A 24,517-nucleotide genomic window follows, 5' to 3' on the forward strand; every position below is an offset into this window, starting at 1 on the left:
CTGGGATTAGATTTGGGGACTCTAAATGCTGTGCTAAGTAGCAAATGTTCTTTGCAAGAAATGGAGTGAACTGGCCACTACATATTGCCTGAGTTCATCCTGGGGAAATATTTTTGGACATCCTTCTGGACTAACGAAAGTGTGCTGTATTTATGTATTTGTTTAGTTATGTATTTTTAAACTAACGAATAAAAATAGTATGCATTCATTGTGTACAACACGGTGTTTCGAAATAGGCTCAATTCGTCGAAAGGTGTCTCCTTTTTCTCCCCTAGACACAATTTTTTAAACTGAACTTCACTGACTCATACTTTGGGAAAGGTACATGGCAATGGTGGATTTCAGAGACTAGTTAGGAGACTACTGGAACAGTCCAGAGTAGAGAAAATATGCTTCTAATGGAAATTTAAAAATGGACAGATAAAAGAGATACTGTGACGGAAAAAAAAAAATAAGCAGGACTTAGCAGGAAGGAAAGAGTCCAATGTTAGGAAAAAGGAAATGTGTCTCCTGAACAACTTACCTGAAATATTCTGAAAGCTGAGTTTTACTCTGCTGAGCTTTTGAGTACTACATGAGAGCCATTAAGTACTAAAATGAGAATAAGTACTTCCCCAAAAGGTTTCTGTTTAGTAGTAATAAGCCAGCTAAGTAAAAAGCAGTACCTGAAAACAGCACTTTTTGTACAGACCCCTTTTTTTTCCGTGTGCGTTTTCTAGGGAAATTTCTCTGGACGTCATCTCTTGTATTTCCTGGAGTCTACTCATTTTCCCAGGTTTCCATTACATCTGCATCATGCACATTGCCACTGGGCTTGTGAGGGCTGGGACGGGATATTCTGCAGATAACTGGAAGGGCTCTTACCGGTTGCTCTGATGGGACACATCTCAGGGGCGACAGTGACCCCTGGAGACCAGCATCGGCCAGCATCACAGCAGCACTGCATTTTGGTTATGGACTGTGGCAGCTGGTTAGAGCAGCGCCCGTTTGTCAGAGCTGTGTAACAGTATCCTGGGCGAACATCTGAGGACAAAGAAACACATACACACACACACACACACATCACTGAGATCAGACTTGTAACAACACTCCCCTGCCCCAGCAGCTCCATACTTCACACTTGGGCTATGGCAGGATTAACTCACACCTCTGCCCCACCGGAAGGGAAGCTGCAAGTGCTGCACAGGAACAGTGCTCAGTCAGAAATCCCTGGTCTCACACCTTTTGCCCCTGTGTGCTGGTGCACTTGGCTGAAGTCCCACGTTACATACCCAAGGTGGGAACGAACGATTAAAACCATGTGTGCCATAGGAAAAGAGAGACTAAGAAAATCACTAGCAGTGACAGTTAATTATTTATAAAGACATGTCTCTATGCTGAAGAGAGACTGGTTTCAAACTGCTTAATTCGAGCCATTTTAGGAAAATATTTACGTAAATCTATTTTAAAACAACATTTAGTCTACATTTCTACAAGATCTTTCTTATTTTCCAGACTGCAACTGTGACAGTCAGACATAAGTTTTTGTTGTTGTTGTTATTTTTGAAGAATGAGCCACTTTACATTTAGATCCAATGCTTATTAATCAAGATTTCCTTTTGTCTTGGGGCCCTAACAGATTTTATAAGATACTAGTTATTTATAACTTCGAAATGGCACATGATTCCAAGTTCTTAGTCCTATACGATACAATAGCTCTAGAAGGATTTTGTTGTTGTTGTTTTTGGCAGAAAGTGTCTTCTCAAAGCAACATGGTAAGACACATTTCTACATCACTTTTATTGGGTTACATCATGTCTAACTGTCATGACATCCCACACACTGCAGTGCAACTCTGGGTTACCAAAAGAGTTTGTGACATAGGAAAACCTAACTGCTCCATATGCCTTTGAGATATTACCATGAAACAGTGAAGGCAGGTAGCAAAATGCAAAACACCTTTACCGCCAGACATGTGCTGAGGGTGTACCTCTCTTCAAGTAAACTATATCTCTACAGAGATCATATAAAATTAAATTTTGAAAAGCAAATAGTATTGTCAATATGCTCGTTATTTAAAGCAGGGGTCTCTAACCCCCGGGGGCCCCAGTCCCCAGTTCTGGTATGTGGCGTGTTAGGAACTGGGCTGCACAGCAGGGGATGAGCAGCAGGTGAATGAGTGAAGCTCCATCTGTATTTACAGTCACTCCCCATTGCTGGCATTAACGCCTGAGCCCCGCCTCTGTCAGATAAGTGGCAGCACTAGGTTCTCATAGGAGGGTGAACCCTATCGTGAACTGCGCATGTGAGTGTTCTAGGTTGCATGTTCCCAATGAGAATCTAAGGCCTGAAGATCTGTCAGTGTCTCCCATCACCCTCAGATGGGGCCATCTAGTTGCAGGAAAACAAGCTCAGGGCTCCCACTGATTCTACATTATGGTGAGTTGTATAATTATTTCATTATATATTACAATTTAATAATAAAAGAAATAAAGTGCACAATAAAGGTAATGTGCTTGAATCATCCTGAAACCATCCTCCCCTCCCAGTCCATGGAAAAATTGTCTTCCACGAAACCAGCCCCTCGTGCCAAAAAGGTTGGGGACCACTGATTTAAAGGAATATAAGGGTTAAATCCTTTTGTAAAGCAAAGATCTTTCATAGCCAAAAATCTATCCCTGGGTTTCCTGTAAGTCTGAATATTAAATTTCAAGTTTTCTCAAAGAGGGTCATACCTGTAATTGTTATCATTTACATCATTCTTAAGAACACAAAGCCCTCATGTCTTGAGGTTTCAATAAATTAATAAAATGAAATAAAATAAAAACAAGGCTAATTTAGAAACATTTAAATTATTAACATCAAGTGAAGAAGGCTAAAACAAACCTAGACAAACCATAAAAGAAAATTATGGGTCAGTTCTAAAGGATACAAGATTATTTCCGAAAAGTACTTAAAACCACTAGCCAGTATAAATGTGCTTTCCAGAATTTTTTTGTGGTTCCAGTTCCTGTACCTCTGGTCAGACTAATAGTTTCACCAAAGAGGCAGAACAAGTTTTATTCCAGCCTGGTCCAGGATAAACGGCTGGAGAGGGAGTATAGACAAGTATGCTCTCTGTGAAGCCTCAGGTGGTACCTCCCCTGTCAAGAGGGCAGAGAAATTGAACTTCCTACATTCTAATTTGTAATGCCTTAAAACCACTAATACTTTATATACTTCGGAATTAGTAAATATTTGGTGCATGAAAACCAAAGACTGTTGAGAATGGGAAGAGATATTCAAAACTGGCTTATATCCCAGCTTCAAATGAATTCGGTGGTCAAACCCAGTGTAAACACTTGACCAAATTATGGAATTTGTACATATAATTTTCAGCATGGGCTATCTTTCAGAGCAAAACTAGGGCCTACAGTTGCCAATGACAAAAGCTTAATGGGCTAATGTCTATTATTTTGCAAATCAACTATGATAGCATGTTATTGCCCATCTGGCTGACTTATATATTAAATCAATGGGTCACAAACTCTTGATCAAAATGGTGAATGTTGGGGGTAAAAAAAATTACAAATCAAGTTTGGGTTACTGGCAGTCCCTGATTTACAGATGGCACCTGCACATATAATAATAATTTTTCTAATTTATTTTTTTGCTGAAGAAGTACCTTTGTTAAAAATACACATTTATATAACTTATAATTTTAATGAAAACCTACAGGCTAATAAGTAAAGGAAGGAAAAAACTGAAAATCAGAAACCATTTGGAGTAAATGACCCCCAGGACACACCAGCCTGAAGTTTTTCACTTCATTAGGCAGCAGCGCCACACCAAGTAGGGGGAACCGTTGTGGTGGTATGTCACTTTGTACAGAGGGTAAGGGGTGGCTGTAGAATAACTTGAAGACCTTCAGGAGCCAAGCTAAGGGGACATAAAGGGTCACAGAAGGAACCACAAACACCTTCCATTTTAAATCTGCCCTGGTCAAGACATCTGGCAGAAAAGGAGGAGGAAATCTCACTCTTTTCTCCCCTTTTGAATCACTTGGCCCTTACTCTCAGGACCCAGAAATCACATTATATCGAAGCAAATATATTATGGATTAAATAGGTGTTTGCAGGTCGTCCCAGCCTGTCAAAAGGCCTCTGCTAACCTGTCACGAACATGGTTGTGTAAAACCAGGAGCTAGGAGTTGTGAGGCTCGAACTAGGGAAAGGACATCTTTATGACTCCTAGGAGTCGAAGAGAGAGAACACAACAATATAAAAAGACAACCCTACAGGCAGTATTACAAATGCCACAGGAAGATCACAGAACAACAAATAAAATAATACTAAGACAGCTTAGAACACAAAGGGAGCTCAGGGCTGGGAGGTCTGAGAGTCTCAGAATGTGGTGGCAGAAGGTGGCAGTTGGAATTTTATGGTTAGAAGAAATGTGCATGGAAGATACTGCATACCACTATCTACACAGGGGGTTTTCTATTGGTGAGACCTGCTCATTCCAAACAACTGTCTTACGAACAAGCCTTAGACTGGTTTATACTGTCAGGGGCTATTTGTCTTTTCTCATCACTAGGGATAATTTTGGGGGTCTCTGTTGCTTACCATGGAGGGAAATAGGAGCACCGGGGAAGGCAGAAAGGTCACTTGGATCATTTTGTATGACAAGTTGCTAATTATGGGCATAACAGAGTTCCAAAGAAGAAACGGGGCTGGCCTAGGGATCTGGCAAGAAAGAGTGAACTGCATCCAGAGTTGAGGGGTAGGAGGCAAAATGAGGGAAGTCTGGGCTGTGCACTCAGGTCATGGTGGAATCCCAGATCCCTCTCTCACTAACCACTTAAACTATTGGGCCATTATTTATCTAACCTCTCTCAATCTCAGCTGCTTCCCATCTACAATACTGCTGTGAAATGAACATCAAGTCAGTAATTTACATAAAACACCTCATACCCCGTGATCCATGAATCTTAGTTCCCTTCCCTTCCTCCTTTGTAAAAAGTTAGTATCGATATATTTGATAAAAAGAAAATAACTTTTAAAATGTGAACCATCTGATATGTAAATATGTGTTAATCCTCATGTAGTTTGAGGCTCTCTTAAAGTCCTTAAATATCAGACTGTGCACTTTGGAACTTGAATTTTAATCTAGAACACTGCACTTTTAAAGAAGTCTTAACAATTGTTAAATCCAGCAGCTGTCAAATCTATTTTTTTTTTTTTTTTTTCAGATGAAGTCTCATTCTATCGCCCAGGCTGGAGTGCAGTGGCGTGATCTCAGCTCACCTCAACCTCCGCCTCCTGGCTTCAAGTGATTCTCCTGCTTCAGCCTCCCGAGTAGCTGGGATTACAGGTGCCCGCCACCACGCCTGGCAAATTTTTGTATTTTTAGTAGAGACAGGGTTTCACCATGTTGGCCAGGCTGGTCTTGAACTCCTGACCTGAGGCAATCTGCCCGCCTTGGCCTCCCAAAATGCTAGGATTACAGGTGTGAGCTACTGCGCCCAGCCAAATCTATTTTTTAAACAATAGAACCCCTTATTTAATTGATACCTGACATGGAAGCCTAACACTCACAGCAGATAAAGTGAAATTGCTATGCCTAGAATGTGTGTGGGAGCGTGGGGGGACAAGAGCCCTTTCCACTCAGCTCTCTCCCCTTTCTCTGTGCCCTCCCCAATCCCTGCAGCCCTCGAGGGCTTTGAAACACTTGAAGGATCCATTGGACACAGACTGAAAACCACTAATTTCTAAGTCCTAATGGAAAACTACCGAGGGTTTGAGCAAGAGTATATTTAATCAAACCACTATTTTAGGAAGATAAATCTGACAAGATGGATTGTATAGAAGCCAAGAAGCAGGGAGACCAATTAAGAGATTATTGAAAAAATTCAGGCCAAATTTACAGAGGTTCCGGGGAATGACTGAGGGTGGGGGGTAAAAAGAGAGAGACACCTGGGATGGCTTCAAGCTTTAATGCTGCATGACTGCAACATTAATTAATAGACTGAAGATATCTGTAAGGTCTCCTGGATCATCCCTCTTTTATCCGAGGCAAAACGTCTCCAAAAAAGACCACAAGGTGCCTCTGTTCTTTAAGAGGGCAGTCAACTGTTTAACACTTTTCCAAAAATGTACATTTTACCTCAACTGATAAATTATATGTGCCCCTTAACAAGCTTGTTTAGAAAGTTGTTTGGTATGGAACTGACTTATACAAACCATGCATGCTGTTTGTAATTAAACCTACCTATGCATCTGGTACCATCTGGAGAGGTGTAAAAACCAGGGGGACATTTGCAAAAGTAACTGCTGACTGTGTTTGTACATTCGCCCCCATCACAGATTCCAGGAATGGTGCTGCATTCATCAATATCTGGAATATTAAAAAAAAGAGTCTCAGCATTTGTAGAACACAATATAAAACCATTCGTCAGTACAAGGATTCAGATGTTAACACTAGTCAAATCATGTCCCTGGAAACAACCATCTTTAAAAAGTAAAAACCGCATGGAGAACAGTCAATTCAAAGGTAGATGCTGCTTCTTTCAACACAGACTTACCCAAAAGATTTACCAAATTCAACAGATTAGGGCAAAATGAAATCACCCCCCTTTAAAACCCAAAACTGTGTACTGTTGTTTCACCAAGTAACTATAGCATGTTAATGTTACAAATGTCATTTATTTTAAATTTTGTTTTCCTTTTGTTTCCATGTTTTGCATTAAGTTAAACTCTCCTACTAATTATTTTATATTCTGTATCACTTCTTGCATTGCTTTTCAATCTATTTTCCACAACGCAAATACTGGAATCCTACAGAGGAGATCTTGTGGTCTCAGTGCTGACCCCAACTTGGCCAACTTGGTGTTCTCAGTGGCCCCAAACTACCATTATGATGGTCTTCTGTGGTTGGTGAATGAACTGTGATGGACACTGGGTGCCCTAACCAATGTCCCCTTCAAAGAGGGACTTGCTGCCCAGGAGGCTGGGAATACTGTCAACAGACAGTCTTTGGCTCTCAGCCCCTTCTAAGATTGCCTGAGTCGCAGAGAGCCACCTCGCCCAAGGTCACACCCTTCCCAGGCACCCCACACCCAATAAGCAATTGTGGAGGAGGATCAAAGTCTGGTGCATCCTGCCCCGATGGGAGACAACACTGAAGGCCACTCCAATTCCCCAATTCCTTCTGGGGCCGATGGAGGCTGTTGATGGGCTGCACCCCAGCCTGCCTTCTCTGCACGCTCTTGCCTCTTCCTCTTCTCTTCTGCAGGTGTTGATCCCAAGGACATCCTCTAATAAACATCCTGAATGCTACGGAGGCCAAAGCTGGGGTTAGCCCTCAGGGCTTGACACCACTGGTTTCCATCAAGGAAGTAGTAAAATTCCCTTAGGACAAATTTGACTATTTCCTTCAAGGACAGATTTTCAATAGCCTGACCCACACACTGACAAATGTCAACAGATACGGCACCAGCAGAAGAAGAGAAAAAAAATGACAGCTTCCTTCTTAGGCTAGAAGTAAACTCAGGGCACAGGGAATCTGCATGGCCTCCTCTCTGAGACCAAATAGAGCTTTCTGCACTGACCTTGGGAGAGGTGACATTTGACCCAGGCCTCCTGGGAGTATTACAATGGCCAGGCTGACACCGTTAAAACTGGGAAAGACTTACAACCCCCAATAAGAACATTTATTCTACAGGCTAAGTACTCTCTTCATTTATAAAACAAAATAGAGTTCTAAGTGAACCAGATTCAAGTATCTTCTGACTCAAGTTCACCTTGTCAGTAAAAAAGGCAGCAATGACAGTGTTTACATGCAGTTTAACCTTTTTAAAACCAAAATCACCATTCTTCCATGCTAGGCTAGAGGCTAAACCAAACAATATTTCACTGCTTATATTAGAGTCAATGCTAACATAAACAGCACTGTCATTGCAAAATTATGTAACGGTAAAGGTGCATATCCTATTCTGACAGATATAAATTTCACTAGAGTCTGTGAAAGGGTCAGGTGGAGAAACTGCCAAGGGCAGACAGAGCCTAGGGTTACCCACATAATATCCCAAGGCAGCCACACTTCTACTTAACACAAACAAAAAGCAAGTATGTCAAAGAGCCTACAGGATTCAAAGCTTCATTTAAGGATAGAGGAAGCTATAATTATAATTAAGAAGAATGTACCTTTTTCAAAGTGTCCCTAAAAGTTAATATTTGAGTCCTACAACACCTGCCAAAGATCACATGAGGAGACAATGTGGTATTATATATTTTTTCTCAACCCATTAATATAAATGACAGCTACCATTCTTATTAAGGCCACTTAGCGTACACCAATATCCAAAAAGTTTAAACGACAGCCCATGTCAGAAAAATTTGTTTAAATAATAGAATTAACATTGGCAGAATGGGGCAAACATCTTTTCCATGCTGGCTGAGTGAGATTTGGGTCCTTTATTGAGGATAACAATAAAAACAACAATAATGATGAGAGTTTGCATGTGCTGAGTGCTAGGCATAGTCAAAATGCTTTACGTGTACCCAATCATCTAATCCTTATAATGCGGGTAGGATTGTGGGCCCGATTCTATACCTCTGGTGCCCAGGTATACCTCTTGCATTACACTGAGGCCTTCAGAAAACTGACATGAATCAAATCTGAAATAAGAGCAAAGAGGCCCATCATTTATCAAGTGAGGCTAAACCCAAGTCTCCAACTGGCAGGGGTTTTTAGGGGGGGTGTGGGGAGTTTCCACCTAGGTACGTGCCTTTGAAAGCCAGCAGGTCAGGAAATATGTCATAGTGCACACCTTGAGTTCATGTAGATTAAGATAAAATGGGACTAGGCCAAATTGTTACATTTGAAGGAGCTTAAATGACTTCAAATTCCCCTTAATATGTCCCCTTCTCAGTGACACACCCTTTTGCCTTCAGGTGTCTAGTGCCTTTCCCCTTTCCTAAACCACCTGGCTTCTCAGTGGCATGGCTTCGTAACAAATAAAAGCAAGAGTTCTATCTATTACCAGGCCGTGGTGGAAAGTTCCTGACGGCAAAGGCCAGAATAAGGTGTTTGAATTGGATTGACTTACACTCTGAAACTCATTCATATGAATTTATTATTTCTCCAAGTTCTTCCCACTCTGTGTTCATCTCCTTTTAATTGAATTTGAGGCATCCCAAGTTAAGAGGGAATTTGAGAACGGTCACTTTCTCAGTTCCTATAAATCAGGCTGTGTCAAATGCCAGCCATGAAAGTAAACCAGGTGGGGAGGCCTGGTGGGGAGTGGTGCTTGGCTGGGAAGAGCTATTTCCGTGCTCTAGACATTTCTCCCTGCTTCCTTGAGGCAGGAAAGGAGGCAGAGCTGCTGGGGAGTAGCTGTCCCACGGTAGCTGTCCATGACCCCACTGGCTTCTTGCTGTGACCTTAAGAAGGGTCACAAATGGCAGATCTCTTCCTTCCTTATTCATCACCTGTCCTTTGTTTCTGCTCCTTCCCATCCTTCCGTCTCATCTGTTCTCCCAGAGCATTATTCCCATGCCTAAGCCCCTTTATCCTAGGGTTCCTCTGGCAGAATGGGAGGAAAGAGTGTGGAGGGCAGATGGATGGAGCTTGGTGTCTGTTCTGGGACAGGCATCACCATCTGTTACTTGGCTATCTAGAAGCTCCATCCAAGATTGTGGACTTGACAACAGAAATCCGATCCTGACAGCTAACCTGATCCTGACTGCCTAGATACTAATACAATGAGAGAAAAAAACTAAAAACTGTGGCAGCTGTTTAAAAGTAACATGTGACACACTAATGATCACGAATGCCACTGAGCCTGTGAGCTTAACTTTGTTTGATTGTACAAACTCAACCCAGTGTAAAATGTATCACTAAAAACTAAACAAGCTGACTCTTCGAGTCATGTTGACAAGAACATCAGCCATACTATTTTATAGTCACACGACGTACGCCAGCTTTTATTCATGCTGCATCCGCTGTCTGATCACAACTTGAAAATGGAGTCTGAATTCTGGAACTGGAAAGAACCCCCACATAGCATCTTGTTCAACCCCCTCATTTGAAAGTTGAAGTAACTCAGAGATGGTAACTCACTTATCTAAGATCACACAAACGATTAGGGACTTGACCACGGGGCATCAAGGATGGGGGCCAGGCCCGCCTTATTTCCAGGGCTCTTTCACCTTCACCAGAGATTTTTTTTTTCAACTAATTGTATAGAGAGAGCCAGTTACCTTGAAAAAGTAAACGTCTAGGGCCTGCAACCAGCTGAAAGAGGATGGAGCCCCATCTGTGGTAGTGGATTAAGCTGCCCCAGGAATTCTCCTTAGCTCCTGAGAGAATAAGAGCCCCTAACAGTAAGTAGCCATGAGATAAATATGCCACTATTTTGGAAAGGGGAAGTCCTGAGGTTTTTGGCTCACATATTATGGAGTGCATGGATTTAAAAGCTACATTTTTAAAAAGGTCCTGTGCATCATGCAGTGCTATTATAATTGCTAAAGGCTGGGCTGGCGATAATCTAAATCCCAAAATATTAGTGGTTAATTAGGAATCCAACGGACTTCTTCTAGAAATAAAACTTAATCCCTTAATTACACTTTTTATTTCTTAATTTCCTCCCATAGTAACCTATGCAAATATGGACTTGGTTTCCAAAGAAAAAGGTTCATGTGTTCTTTCAGCATGCATACTCTACAGTCATTGGAAAGATCAACAAAGAAGGTGGGCATGAACTCTGTTTCCTTTTTTCTCAAATCACAGCTATAAATCTCAATCTTTTCCTTCTTAAATGTATGCAAATTTAATAATTGTTATTTAAATCCCTTCAGCTTGTTAATTTACATATCAAAATGTCCTCCAATTCTATGTATTTATAAAACACTTTTCCATAACATTTTTTTTTTTTTTTAGTTTTTGGAAAGAGGGACATTTTAGGAAGGAAGCGAGAATTCTGCAAAAGGAAGATCTCACGGAAAGCAACTCAAACAATGGCATTCTCAGATCTGAGAGAGTGAGGGTTAGCACTTTGTGAATTTGCTAAAGCCAATTTGATGGAATTGGTTTTTCTTGAAAAAATTCTATGAAAAGTACTCAATTCCTTCCCCTCCAAGTCTAAAGGAAGCTACCTTTAAAAAGTCACTCAAAGCAATGGCAAAGGTACCAGGACATTTTCACAAGGGCACAGAACCCCATGGTTATACTCAACATCTTTGTAGGGCACATATTCAGCGATTACGGGCCAGACTTCCTGGGTTCCCTCTATTGACCATCTAGACACCAGCCGATGCCCAGAGTTATGCCATTTCCACAGTGAGCCACTGTAACCAGAAAGGAGAAAGGACGTCGAAGAAGTGAACCCAGCTTGCCAAGAGCTCTCAGGGTACTTCCTGATTACTTTCTTACCAGAGTAAGACGGGTCAACCCTGCTCACACCAGTCTCCAGGCCAGAGAATGTATAGCACTAACAGGACATTCTCTTCTAGTATCAATTTTGCATTGATACTAGAAGGAAAAAACCATTATCTAAATTTAATGTAATAGTAGATGGCAGAGGAAAAAAAAATCTAGCCAAAATAGTCTGTTTTTATCTTGCTGCTGACTTTCACATGTAGCTGGAAAATTTTTGTGTGTGTGGAAAAGGATTAAGTAATACTCAGACTGAGTTTTTGGTCCACTGGATACACCACCATAATAGGTTTCTTAGCATCAATAAAAAGATTCGAATGATTTTTCTTTCAGTCTGAGCATTAAATTAGAATCTTCTGTCTAGTCCACGTCCATAGACCATTCCTGTTAGTTGACTTGTCTGAGTGAAAAGCAAGAGACAATCTCAATTCTAGTTCAGGCTGGAAGCCATCATAATTTCAGAAAACAAAACACAGACTGCACAAGTCATAAGGACTGTATTCCCCTCAATCTTGAAGCTCATTATATATTCTGAAGCTGAATATATTAAACTGAGAAAGCCTAAAAGATGAAATACAACCTATCGTTGATGTGGGTTTTGCATGTGATAAACTTTAATGGCTTGTTAAGTTAATGTCACATATATATGTGTGTGTATATATATATATATATGTGTGTGTGTATATATATATATGTGTGTGTGTGTGTGTATATATATATATGGCCTGAAAATCTACTCCAGAATAATAACTTTCATCTAGGAAAGAGGACAATGTAATATGGCTCAGCAAGCACCAGAGTGTGAGTTAAAGAGGTAAATTTGAGCAGTCTTGTCTGAATGGCCTCAGACAGGGCACTTAATACACCCAAGACACCATTCCTTAATATATAATGTAGAGTGTGGAACTAGCTGAGTTCTTTGCCCCTTTCAGTGTCAACATTCTCTGCTTCAAATTTAGATCTACAGTACAACTTCTAAAATACATTGGCCTATCGAGAGTCAACTTTATTGTTCTTTGAAACTTAAAATGTTTTTTTAAGAAGCCTTTGGAAAGAACTATTTTTTCACAACTACCCCGAATAACTATGTATAACATGTTCAAGAATGCAATATCAATTATAAATTCAATGATGATTTATAACCTAAAAACAACTCCAACTCATAAAGATAGTTCTATCAGAGTTAGATTATTCAGTTTCAGGGCAAGTAGATATTAAATGTCTTACATGTAATTTATGAATTGCACCTTAAATTTAAAGCTGTCTTTTGCTCATCTGATATACAGTGGCAACTGACAAGGTTAATTATCCAGCCCAGACAAATAACTTAGAATGTACTCACTGTTAGAGTCTAGGGGCATAAATACAACAGCATCTGTTTTCAATAAAAATGCATCCATCTAAATGAAACCTCAAGGTGGGGCGAGCTGAGAATGAAGGAAAAAGTTTTCTCTTCTGATCTTGATGAGAGATGTAGCCCTGAGAATGCTGCTACACTATTGTCAGACATTACTATATATAAGTTACATGCACTTATCAAAGAAAAGAGAGTCCAGTGCTGCCTACATATTTTCTAGATGCTCCTCTCTCACGAAGAAATTATGACTGTAATTGGAAGTCAGGCCTCATTTCGGCAAATAGCAGTAGCAGTAGTGGTGAATATAAACACATCCTCTGTATATATATTTGTAGAAGTTCAATTTATAAACTAAATGTAAATATAAAAATTATCTCAAATTACTTTTCTGTTTGACTAACATTAAAAGCTTTTCATTTGATAGGCAATTACCATCCCCCAGAAAAGAAAATCATGAGCATGTACTAGGAGCATAAATATAAGGGTTAATAGATCAATCTGCCTCCCCACACACAAAATCAAACATACCTTTTAACTAGAAAAACTTCTGAAGATATATTATTCTGAATGATATCTAATGACCAAATTTAAATTCATGTCTCTAGAACTATGCAAAAACATGTGTCTTGAACATTTTAAACCAAACGTTGGTTCAAAAATATTTCATGTTTTTAATATTTAATTTGATTCAGATGGACCTCTTGTTTTGGGTCTATAAAAGTGGAAAAAGCTACAGGGTTTTCCTGGTCCAGTAGCACAAAGGCATATTATTACTGTTAAAAATATTATATTTACACATTCACAGGGATGACAAAGACAGAAGGATTTAGGAATAATTTGCAAACAAGCTTGTTTCTTAATATTGAGTTTTGCCTGCCCCCACTACACCCCCCACAACTGCAAAGCATAAGATTTCTTACCTTCACATTTTTGTGACACTTCATTAAATTTGTGTCCAGCAGGGCATTTGCACTCAAAAGACCCAACAGTATTAATGCAATTTCCTCCCTGACAGAGCCCGGGGATGGCCTGGCATTCATCCACATCTGTCAGATTACAGAAGACAGAAAGAGAAAAAAAACTCATATAAAATTCATTGCAGAATAAAATGTGATAATTTGTCCACAATTATGTTACCATATTTATATCGGTGAGTTATTTGTCCATCACAATATTTGGAATATGATTAGAGAAACTGTTTCCCACAATTGCATTATGTAAAATACATCGTTTGATTAATAATGTTCCATAAGAAGTCACAAGTATTTTTTGTTTTCCCACTTTCCATGTTTCCTAATGGAGAGGAGAGTGTATTAACTTTTGCGAGTTTTAGCACATATGCAGCAAAGTAGAAAGATACGTTTAAAAGGCCATTATTCATGGCCTCATTTTTATCTCCAGATTGGTAGTAATAATAAGAGTTATTCAAAAAATCTTGCAAATCAAAATGCAATATATTTCTACAATGAAACTACCTTTAAGAGTTGTACTGAGTGATTTAGTTGAAACGGAATTTATTGAAGGTCACTCAGACTACACGAGACAGCTAATGTTTTTGCGCAAATGAAGTGGAAATGTTCACTTCACATTCTGGAGAAGTGCCTTGCACAGTAAAAATGAAACAACTCAGAAAATTAGGCCAAGAAGTGAGAGAGATTGTTAGATGAGTGAGTGCGTAGTTGCAGCTGCACACTTACCTTGCTGGCACAGTGGCCGCCAGAAGGCAGCTTTGTAAATGTCAGTGAGATCATGTCTTTCCCCAGCTCAACGTGCAAGTGTATACTACGTCCTGGGGAGTTCTACATGACTTCTCTGCTCTTTTACCCATTTTTCACCCTCCTATCTCTCCCACCACACTGGATTCCTCAAATATGCCAAGGATGCACCTGCCACAGAGCTCTGTAATGGCTGCCCTTCTGCCCGGAATATTCTACCTCCAGAGAGCTGCATGGCCCATGACGTCTCACCCTCCAGGTCTGTGCTCCAATGCCACTTTAGCCACGAGCCCTTCCCTTGACAGTCCAACGGCAACACCTGGCTCCTGGCTCTAATCATCCTTCCTTCCTTGTTTATTTTTTTCCACAGGACTAACCACCCACTGACCTAATACATGCCTGTTTGCTTTATTTAATAAATTGAATGTCTTCAATATAAGCTTCCAGAAAGCAGGGACTTTGTCTATTTTCTTCACTGTTGTATAACCAGCACCTAAGGGCTAACTTGGGTTCTTATGTGTAAGCCCAAATATTAACCTTCCAGGAGCAAAATTAATCATCGCGGGCTCACTACTTCTGTTATAAAGATTATAAAAGTACATGTACATTCTCTCCATCTCTTTGTTCATAACAGAAAAGTCTGATTTAATAAAGAATCCCCAAGTAAACAGTCTAATGTATTCTTTTTGAAACCTGGAAGCCTAATGTGCTCTTTAGTTTCACTCTTCATTGAGTAAAGCAAAAAAGTGATTGCTGTTTATAAGATCTCAACCTGTGTTCTTGAGAAAAGTCAGCATGCAGGAAAAGGGATATTAAAGAAACAACAATTTAGTTTATTATAAAAGTATCACTTACTGTTTTAAATGAAATATCTTAACCCACAAATACATGATTATATGTGGAAAATCATTAGATTATGTTTTCTGGCCAATTTCAGTTTTGTCTTAGACCAGAATTTTCCATTCTCTTGATGTGTTGAATGTATTTTTTAAAATGTTTTTGAAAATCAAGATTTTTACGTATAGGCAGAACTAGCTGTCTCGTTGATCATGATTTTTGGCCAACAGAAAATACAGACAAGGTAATTCTCCACTGGCTGTATACTCCACGTCTGAAGACAGAATAAGCTCCTTTATGAACCCATTTGCCCACAGCCCCTCACATCTGACCCAAGGACTGGAAACACCAGCAAGGAGTGAGAGCCACAACCTGGTGGCAGAATCTCTTAGAAACAACAACAACAACAACAACAACAACAACCAAACATGAAGAATTTCACTCTCAAAATGGCAATATAACTGCCATTGTGATTCAATGGGTTTTCAAAACTTTTCTTATAAAAAACCTTTTTTTTTTTTTTCTTGGATGTTGAATAGAAGAGTTAGAAAGAAACAGGAAGCAAATGCTGGAAAGATCCAGATTTACGAAACGAATAGCAAAGCTAAAGAGAAGGCAGTTCATTCTCCCCACCCCCCAATTCCATTAGCACCCTAACCTCTGACAACGGCTCATTGACGGGCAGCTGAGGCACTTCAAAGTCTAGCTCTCTGGTCACTGTCAACGAGTTCATGGGGATTAGCTAACTTTGTAATCCCAAGACCAACAAATTCTTCAAAACTCACTGGGACTTTCTAAAAATGGGAAAAATAAGAAGGCACCAAAAAACAACTAAACTTTTAATTTTATAAAATACTACAATCCATCCCTTGATAATTCTAGAGTTTCAAGGTGACTTATTTCTTCTCCTGACATTCAGAGGGACACATTTAAGGGTATCCAAAGGAGCTGTATGCTGTACATGGGAGCTGAAGGCCAGGAATGACAATATCAGGAGTGGAATTTATTCAAGTGGAATGTAACGGAGACCCACAAAACTGTGCGACTAAGCTCAAGTTCTGTTTTATTGCACATTACCCTTAGAATTAACATATAAAACAAAGCCAAAGTATTATCTATTTGCCTCAGAAAAACATATCCTGAATTTTCTGAAAATATTGCAACTTGCTATAAAAAGTCCTGAGGCTGTCTAAAGGAAACAGATATAGCCTGAGAGTTTTCAATCCCATCAGTTTAGTGTGGAGCTGCCTCTGTTCACTTCCTCCTGTTTCCTGCCAGACATCCAGACAATAAAAGAATTTGTACAGCTGGAAGAACAGGAGTAAAAGCCAAAAACAGAGTAAGGGCTTCTACGGGAGGCAGGAGAAGCAGCTAGCAGGCGACATCTGGGGATATTTAAAACTGTGAAACAAATCCTAACTTACTTCGGACTTGTAAAAAAAATGCATAAGGTAGCATGCAAAACGTTGAGAGAAACAATTTTCTTCAGGTCAATTAAGCACAACCCGTGAGAGAGAGGAACTCTAACAGTTTCAAGTGAAGAAAAAAAAATTAAGAAAATCATAAACTACCTTGTTCACAAACCTTGCTTTGTGTTTCTACACAGCATTGCCATAATGCACAGCATTGCTGTAAACAGAATCACACCACCCCTGGAGTCAGAGGTACATACAAACACCTCTGGGGTCAGAAAGGGGGAATGGTTGGCAAGAAAACATTCAGTAAGACTTCAGCTGCTCTCGAGAGAGCCACGTTCCTAATGCCTTAGTTGGATATCATGCAGTCAGCGAAATTGTGAAGTTATGTAGCTGACACTACTTTTCCATTCTCTTCAACTTCATTGGAGAATGGCTCTCCAGAGCAAATAAGATTAATCCATTAATAATTCCATCAGCCCGGGTTTACCTTGACAAGCTCCCGTGCGGATATTTGGAATGAAGCCACGGCGGCAGGGGTGAGGCTGGGCAGGACACATCTCACAGGGGTGGCCCCAGGCTCGGCCGACTGTGGCACAGCAGAGCGTTTTTGTGCAGACAATCCCGCTGAGTTGTCCCTGGCACATCTGGTTGCTGATCACAGTAAAACATGGGCCTGTCCTGTAATCTGAAAATAAAGAATAAAAATCTGATGAAAATCCAGAAAAGCAGGAACCATCATGCAGAGGAACAGCTGTGCTCCATCTTGCTTGACTCCAAATTGAGAAATGAATTTCAGGGACAGAATCATGCATCACTGCCTCTGTGTAAGGCCTTGGATGGACCATCCTACTTCTGAAACCGATTTCCTAACCTACAAAATAGGGATGAAAACATCAGTTCTTATCCACTTTGAAAACGGCATTGTGAGGATCAGACAAGCTAATGGAAAACTCTTTACAACTGTGAATTGCTGTACAAATGTAACATGGTAATATTATTATCCACTCATTACTTAAGAAAATATATCAGTGCCTGCACTGAATCAGCTCCTATGCCTGATACATATGGTTCAGTGACTAAAAGAGGCCAAATCCCTGACCTCACAGAGCTTCCAGTCTATTGTTATTTAGGGCTGAGAAAGCAAAGAATTTTGAAGCTTGCAGTGAGGCAAGTCATGGCACCTTCTTCCTGGGAGTTCCTTCAATAAAAGAAATGGTTATCTGTTTCTTTTGAGTTGGGGTCATCTTATTTCAAATACAAAACAAGCAAACCAACAAACAAGGATTTAAAATTTTGCCCATGCAAAACACGTTAGGTTTTAATATAAAGAGTGAGGACACTGAAATCATTGTAACCCCTAGGCAAAAGGACCATCTTAAAGCAAAACAGGGATAAGCTAAGTCCACAAGAGAATTTCCAATCAGAGCAGTCTACCACCAGTTATAAGATCTGCCTCTTTTTTTTTTTTTTTTTCCTACAGAGAGAGAGAGCCAACAACGAATAAGAAAGATAAAGACGTAGTGAGCACAGAGGACCAAAGCCAGGTTGTCCTCACAGGTGTCCCCTTGTGAGAGAAATCAGGGCCATAATATCCATTCCTGTGGTTCTACAATGACCTTGACAGACAAGGGAGGCTGGGCTGGGGTGGGACTCATGGGCTTCTATCCACAAACCAACATTTGCATGCTTCCAGGTCATTTTCAGCAGTGTTTAGGTGCAGTGATTCCTGTGAGTCTAAAAATGGACTCAATGACCCCAGTAAGTTCCTTTCACCTGTGAATGCAACAGTTTTATGAAAATCACTGGCTGTGCTAATGAAACTACTGGGATGGTTTCATTATTTTCTTTTTTTTTTTTTTTGAGACGGAGTCTTGCTCTGTCGCCCAGGCTGGAGTGCAGTGGCGCGATCTCGGCTCACTGCAAGCTCTGCCTCCCGGGTTCACGCCATTCTCCTGCCTCAGCCTCCTGAGCAGCTGGGACTACAGGCACCCGCCACCACGCCTGGCTAATTTTTTTTGTGTTTTTAGTAGAGACGGGGTTTCCCCATGTTCGCCAGGATGGTCTCAATCTCCTGACCTCGTGATCCGCCCACCTCGGCCTCCCAAAGTGCTGGGATTACAGGCGTGAGCCACTGCGCCCGGCCTCATTATTTTCTTCTTTCTTTAAGTAGCTCATAGGACATGGCAGACATGCTATTTACTAAGGAAAAAAAGGACAACTTTTCATTACAGTACCAGCAAGAGTGAACATTCTGGATCGTAACAATGTTTTGGCATTGGCTGAATCTTATCTGCTGGCATCCCTCTATCCTGTGTGTTCTCTCTTGCTTTCTTTTTCTTGCATCTCCACTCCAACCCCTCCCTTGGAATTTCAACTCCATCTGCTCCCCATCACTACGTGCTCTTCCTCCCTCTCCTCTGCTATCTGCAATGAACCACCTCTGTTCATTGGTGTTGCAGAAACAGCACTGCTCTGATGCCCATGCTGTAAGATCAACCTTCTGAAGAATTCCAAAAACAAAACTCCATGCCAGTCATATACATAAAGAAGACTACCATATCCAAGCTATGGCAGCACTGGAGAGACAGACAGGATGGTCCAAATGCCGAGTCCCCAGCTCCCCAGCTCCCTCCCTCCATGCCAGTGTTACGTCCCACTCACAGGATGCAAGATAATTTTAGATTTTAGTAGTCATATGTTAATTTTAATGTGTATTATGAAACAGCATAAATATATCAGACTCATGATTTCACAGTTATGTCTGCTATGAGGATGATGAATTGAAAAACCTTTTAATTCAATTTTTTAAAAATATTAAATACTAGTACAGGTGATATGCAAACAGGTCAAAAATTGTGTGAGTGATATCTACATGCAACCAGACTCACCATTCCAAAAGACAAGAGTGAGACCTCTGTGTCCCTCTTCTCTGCATGATATAGCCCCACTCACCTTTCCAGCCCTTTCTCCTGACTTTCTCTGTTTATCATTTGTCTTTTTAAAAATTTGTTTATGCATTTCTTACTCTACTTTTTTTTAGTTTTATATAGTCAAGCTCTAGGTATATTTTCATATTTTACATTTTATGCCAGATTTATTCAAAACCTGCTATCTTCTTCCACAGATACTGAATTCAAACAAAAATATAAACAAATATTAAATACTGAGCTGTTGAATAAATCTCAACCCTCATTTCGTTCTTTCGATGAAGAAAAGGTCACTCAGCACTGCAGTAATTTGTAACAAAATCTCTTTAAAATGCAGGAACTATGTGGACAAAGTGAAATACCAAAGTCATCTTTATTTTTTTGGCTCAATTCTCCCAAACAATACCTATAGGGATTTAATAAATACATCTTTGCTGTTTGGTCTTTCCTTTCTATTTCAATATTTTATTATGCATTTTAATTCAAAATTAAGTAATTACTTTAGACAATTGAGAAAAGGCAGTAGCATATAAACAAATGCAATTACACCTAAAGAAACCCTTGATAGCATATTGATTATATTATCGTACATAAGATTTTGTGTGTATGCATGTGTGTGTTTTATTTTTTTAATCATAAAATAAGGATTATACTAAAAATATACTTTTGAATCTTGCTGTATTTTCTTCACTTAACATTGCAAAGCTTTTTCCCATCTAATAAATGCTATTCTACAATATGATTTTAATTGCTGCATAATTTTCCATCAAGTTATAACAGAATGTGTTCAGTAATTTTCTTGCTGTCTATCACTTAAATTGCCTCTAATTCTTCATTATTACACATAGCATTCAGTGTACATTACAATGAATCCTTTTCAGGATAAAAACAGTCATCAAGATTTTTATGACTATATACATCCTACATCTGAGACTAGAAAGATCGCAGCAGTGTAATCTTTTATTTAAAAAATAAATAAAACTTTCTATGTTAGGTAACAAGAAAGAGAATTTAGGCTTGTTTCTTTCTGTTAATTTACTGAGACAAGTGCAAATGCTTTAATCAAACAGATTCAGGTTAGCTTGCCATATTCAATCCTTTTTAAAAAGCATAATGCAACATGAATTTTAATTTATAAACCTCTCTTCAACACTGCTGGGATTTGTTTTTCCACCTCCTCTTGCCAAGATACTCTATGGAATTATCTTATATATGAGGATTGCCAAGGCTCAGGATAGATACAAATATGGTGTTTTGTGAGTGACACCAGAAAAATCCAGACACTCTACAAAATGCTAACACAAATCTGATTCAGTTCTGTCTGCCACTGATTCATAACTTCTGATGTGAATTTCTCATTGGAAGATCTTCATTAAAAAAAAAAAAAACTCTTAAGACTTTTCCAGGGTCAATAACGTATTATTCTTATTTCAATACGAAATACATAGAATTGAGATGGTAGTTGTTAATTCTGACAATCTGTATTAGGCATCCCAGCAGTCCACAGAGTCCACTTAATTTATTAAGTATACTATATATATGGCAAATACTTTATGTAGAATACAATCTATGGACTTAGTACATTTCTGTGCTAGATACCACTATAGACAAAGTTATTTTGGAAACAAATTCGAACTGGCTTATTTGACAGTACAGATTAGCAAGTGGATATAAATGTATTTGTAGATCCATATTTTAAACAAAAATTGCTGATTGCAGAGGGAGAGGCATAATCTGGATGAAATAAAATTGGATCTAAAAATGTCTTGGAAGGTAAATGCTGTATTAACATGGTTTTCAAATGTCATTCCGATTTGGCGGCATGTGCTTTTCGTCCTGTACTTCATTTAGATTGCCAAGGTTATGCTGTTTTTAGTCCAATACTCCAACCGCAGAAAGAAATCTGCCCACACTCCCAATTCCTTACTAATAATCCAATTATTTACAATTATTCCCATAGCACTTACATGATATTAAGCTAAATTTACATACTTTTTTTTTTTTTTTTTTTTCAGATAGTCTCAGCATTAGACAGGGAGTGTGCTTAACTCAAAGCTTGTGTAACGTCTGACTCATTCCTGGCTTCAGTGTAAATCATTATTCCTAATGCAACTAAAATATAGTATTAGAAATGCTTTCTATTTGCAAATTGCTCTACAATCACTTCCTTATAAGACCTTCACGAACTAGGGCAACAGGCCAAGTCTTTCCAAAATTAAAGTGCGATTCTAATTGTTTTTAACTGGCTTACTCCAGTGTGGCTGGTTCATGGGAAATTCTGCATCTCCATGTTCCCATTCTGAGTGGTTAGCTCAAGGACTGCTCTCCAGTCCCGTTAGATTTGGCCTCAAGGCTTGGGCTCTGACCAACATGTGTCTGCAGCCTCTGATCCTCAGCTCATGCCCAGCTCTGCAGCTCAGAATGCTGTGGTCTACAGCATTATTTCACTTTCATTTGTAATCAGACTTCACCCTGAAGCAAATGCATCGTTTACAGGGAAAGAATATTCTGTGGTACAATGAATTCTTGTCCCTCCTGCCCAGTCACTAAACCACAAACTGCAGGGAAGGCACAAGGATATAATTTTGGGCACTAGGCTCCAATTATTTTAAATCCTTCTTTTCATAAAAATGACAAACAAAAGAATGAGATATCAATTTATCCATGACATAGAGGGTCACAGCACACTTATTTCTCCCAGGTAGGTTGGCCTGGGGAACGTTAGGCTCCTAATGTGTGGAATTTCAATACAACTTTCTGAGGAAGGAGTTCAGAGAACTTTTAGTCTAAGGAAAATTAAAGTTAAGAAGTTCCATTATCATAATCAGCCTCCTAACTGCTGTTACTTCTTCTTACTGCAATCATTCTTAACCTTAGGACACAACAGAATCACTTGGGGGAGCTTTTGCAAAATGCTGATGCCTGGGTCCCACCCTGTCCTCCCGCAGTTTTCCCCATGGAACCCGATTCAGTAGATGTGGCATGGGGCTCAGGCATATATGTCTTGCAAAAGCTCCCCAAGATGATTTTTTTTGCCCTCTAGGAATCTAAGGGGCGTGTGTGTGTGTGTGTGTGTGTGTGTGTGTGTATTTTTTTTCTTTCTCTCTTTCTCTTTTCCTTTAATGAAGAGTGCTCGTGTGCCATGATTAATTGCAGATGTCTGCAAGATAACAACTACTTATCTGAAAGTCTAACTTTAGAAACATAAGACAGTCCATAAACTGGCATCACTGCCACTCAACATAACCCAGTATTTCTCAGCTAGGACTGACATCCTAATCATGGCAAAATACCATTCATTTCCACAGTGCTGCACTGATTATGAGGCACTTTATTATGTTCTTTACTAATTATATTATAGTTAATCATACTAACTACCAGCTCATCAAAGCAAACAACAAAGTCAAAATTTAGGAAGGTTGATCATCCACTACTGCAGTGCCCTAATAGTTAATAGAATTCCCATTTCCAGTCTCTTTCCCTTCCAGTTTTACAAAGCACACTGATATACATGATCTCATGCCGCTGTCAGGAACTCTCACATCCAACCCCTACCCACTGCTGCAGCTTGTATCTGAGTGGAATTCCAGGGGGATTCTCCAATTGGGGCCCAAATACAAGGCCTATTTAGCATCAGTAACACCAAAAGTCAACTCTTAATTTATTCCAGAATTGCACTATCACAGAAACCATTTGAAATCCTTCCGGGACTCCTGATTTTATAAAATATAAAGTAGTGCACATTACCTATGAAGTTTCTTGTCAAAAAGTGTCAAGGCTTAATCTAATCAAACTTCCACACCAAACTTCTAGCTGAAAGGGAATATAGGGATAGAGGAACAAGATAAATTACACCACAAGGAAGCAACCAGAAAACTCAGAACATGTGATATTTTCTAAGGCAATTGTCCAGAACTTTTCCAAAAGCAAATGACTTTCTCTTCACCAAAAGAAGTACAGAGATTATTTTAGATTAAAAATCATAATAATCAAAACTCAAGTGGATACTGTTTCTAAAAGAGACAATTTCAGAAATCTTATGTGGACTACATACTACATGACATTGCAGAATTATTTTTCTAGGTGTGATAATGGTATTGGGGTTACATACAAGAATGTCCTTAGTGCTTAGAGGTGACGTCTCATGATGTATGCAACTTAACTTTCAAATAATTCAGCAATGTAAATAAATAACAAGTACATATTTTAATATATATTTTACATATTCTATATACACATATATACATACATATGTGTACATACACATAGAGAGCGATCATGTGTATAAAAGTGGGAACAATTACTCAATATAAGTGGAAAGTATATGTGTATACTTTATATTATTCCTTCAACTGTAATGTAAGTTTGAAATTTTTTATAATAAAATTTCAGGGGAAAGAAATTCCTTTCAGGCCTACTTTTACTATGCAATGTTGCTTCTCCCATCTTATTCAAGCTACATGGCATTTTTAAAATGACACAATAAGGTTTGAATATACTTTCCAATCCATGCATTTATATAAAATACTGCACACAAGATTACCTATTTAACATGGTCTATACAGTGTTATTAAAAGAATACGACCTTTTGGCAAAATTTACTAAACTATATTATGCAAAATGTTTATCTTTAAGAAACTGCATCTGAGGTATGCCTTAATTGTAACTAAATGTTTTTAAAAAGCACTTTAGAAATAAACCATACAGGAAAAAAACAAAACTATTTCTACATTAGTATTTTCCCTGATTTTATTTTCTTTATTCCATAAATGAAAAGTATTACCACTATGACTTAAATGTAAATATCATTCAAAACTGCAGAAACAAGGTGACTTGTTGTACACCTTTTAATCTAACATGCAGACTAAG

At 39.2% G+C, this 24,517-nt stretch overlaps 1 protein-coding gene across 1 annotated transcript in view; it reads right to left on the bottom strand.

Annotated features, from left to right (window-relative positions):
* The window catches only part of FBN1 (fibrillin 1), a 236,803-nt gene that overhangs the window by 110,558 nt on the left and 101,728 nt on the right, over positions 1-24,517 (bottom strand). Inside the window, exons 7-10 of the mRNA XM_032174648.2 lie at positions 17,209-17,406; positions 13,672-13,797; positions 6,229-6,354; positions 865-1,023 (exon numbers count right to left, since the gene is read on the bottom strand). Of these exons, the coding sequence (XP_032030539.1) occupies positions 865-1,023; positions 6,229-6,354; positions 13,672-13,797; positions 17,209-17,406 (609 nt within the window). The remainder of the gene's footprint in view (positions 1-864; positions 1,024-6,228; positions 6,355-13,671; positions 13,798-17,208; positions 17,407-24,517) is intronic.

Source organism: Hylobates moloch, unplaced genomic scaffold (genome assembly GCF_009828535.3).
Source record: "Hylobates moloch isolate HMO894 unplaced genomic scaffold, HMol_V3 SCAFFOLD_14, whole genome shotgun sequence".
NCBI classification, from domain to species: Eukaryota; Metazoa; Chordata; class Mammalia; order Primates; family Hylobatidae; genus Hylobates; species Hylobates moloch.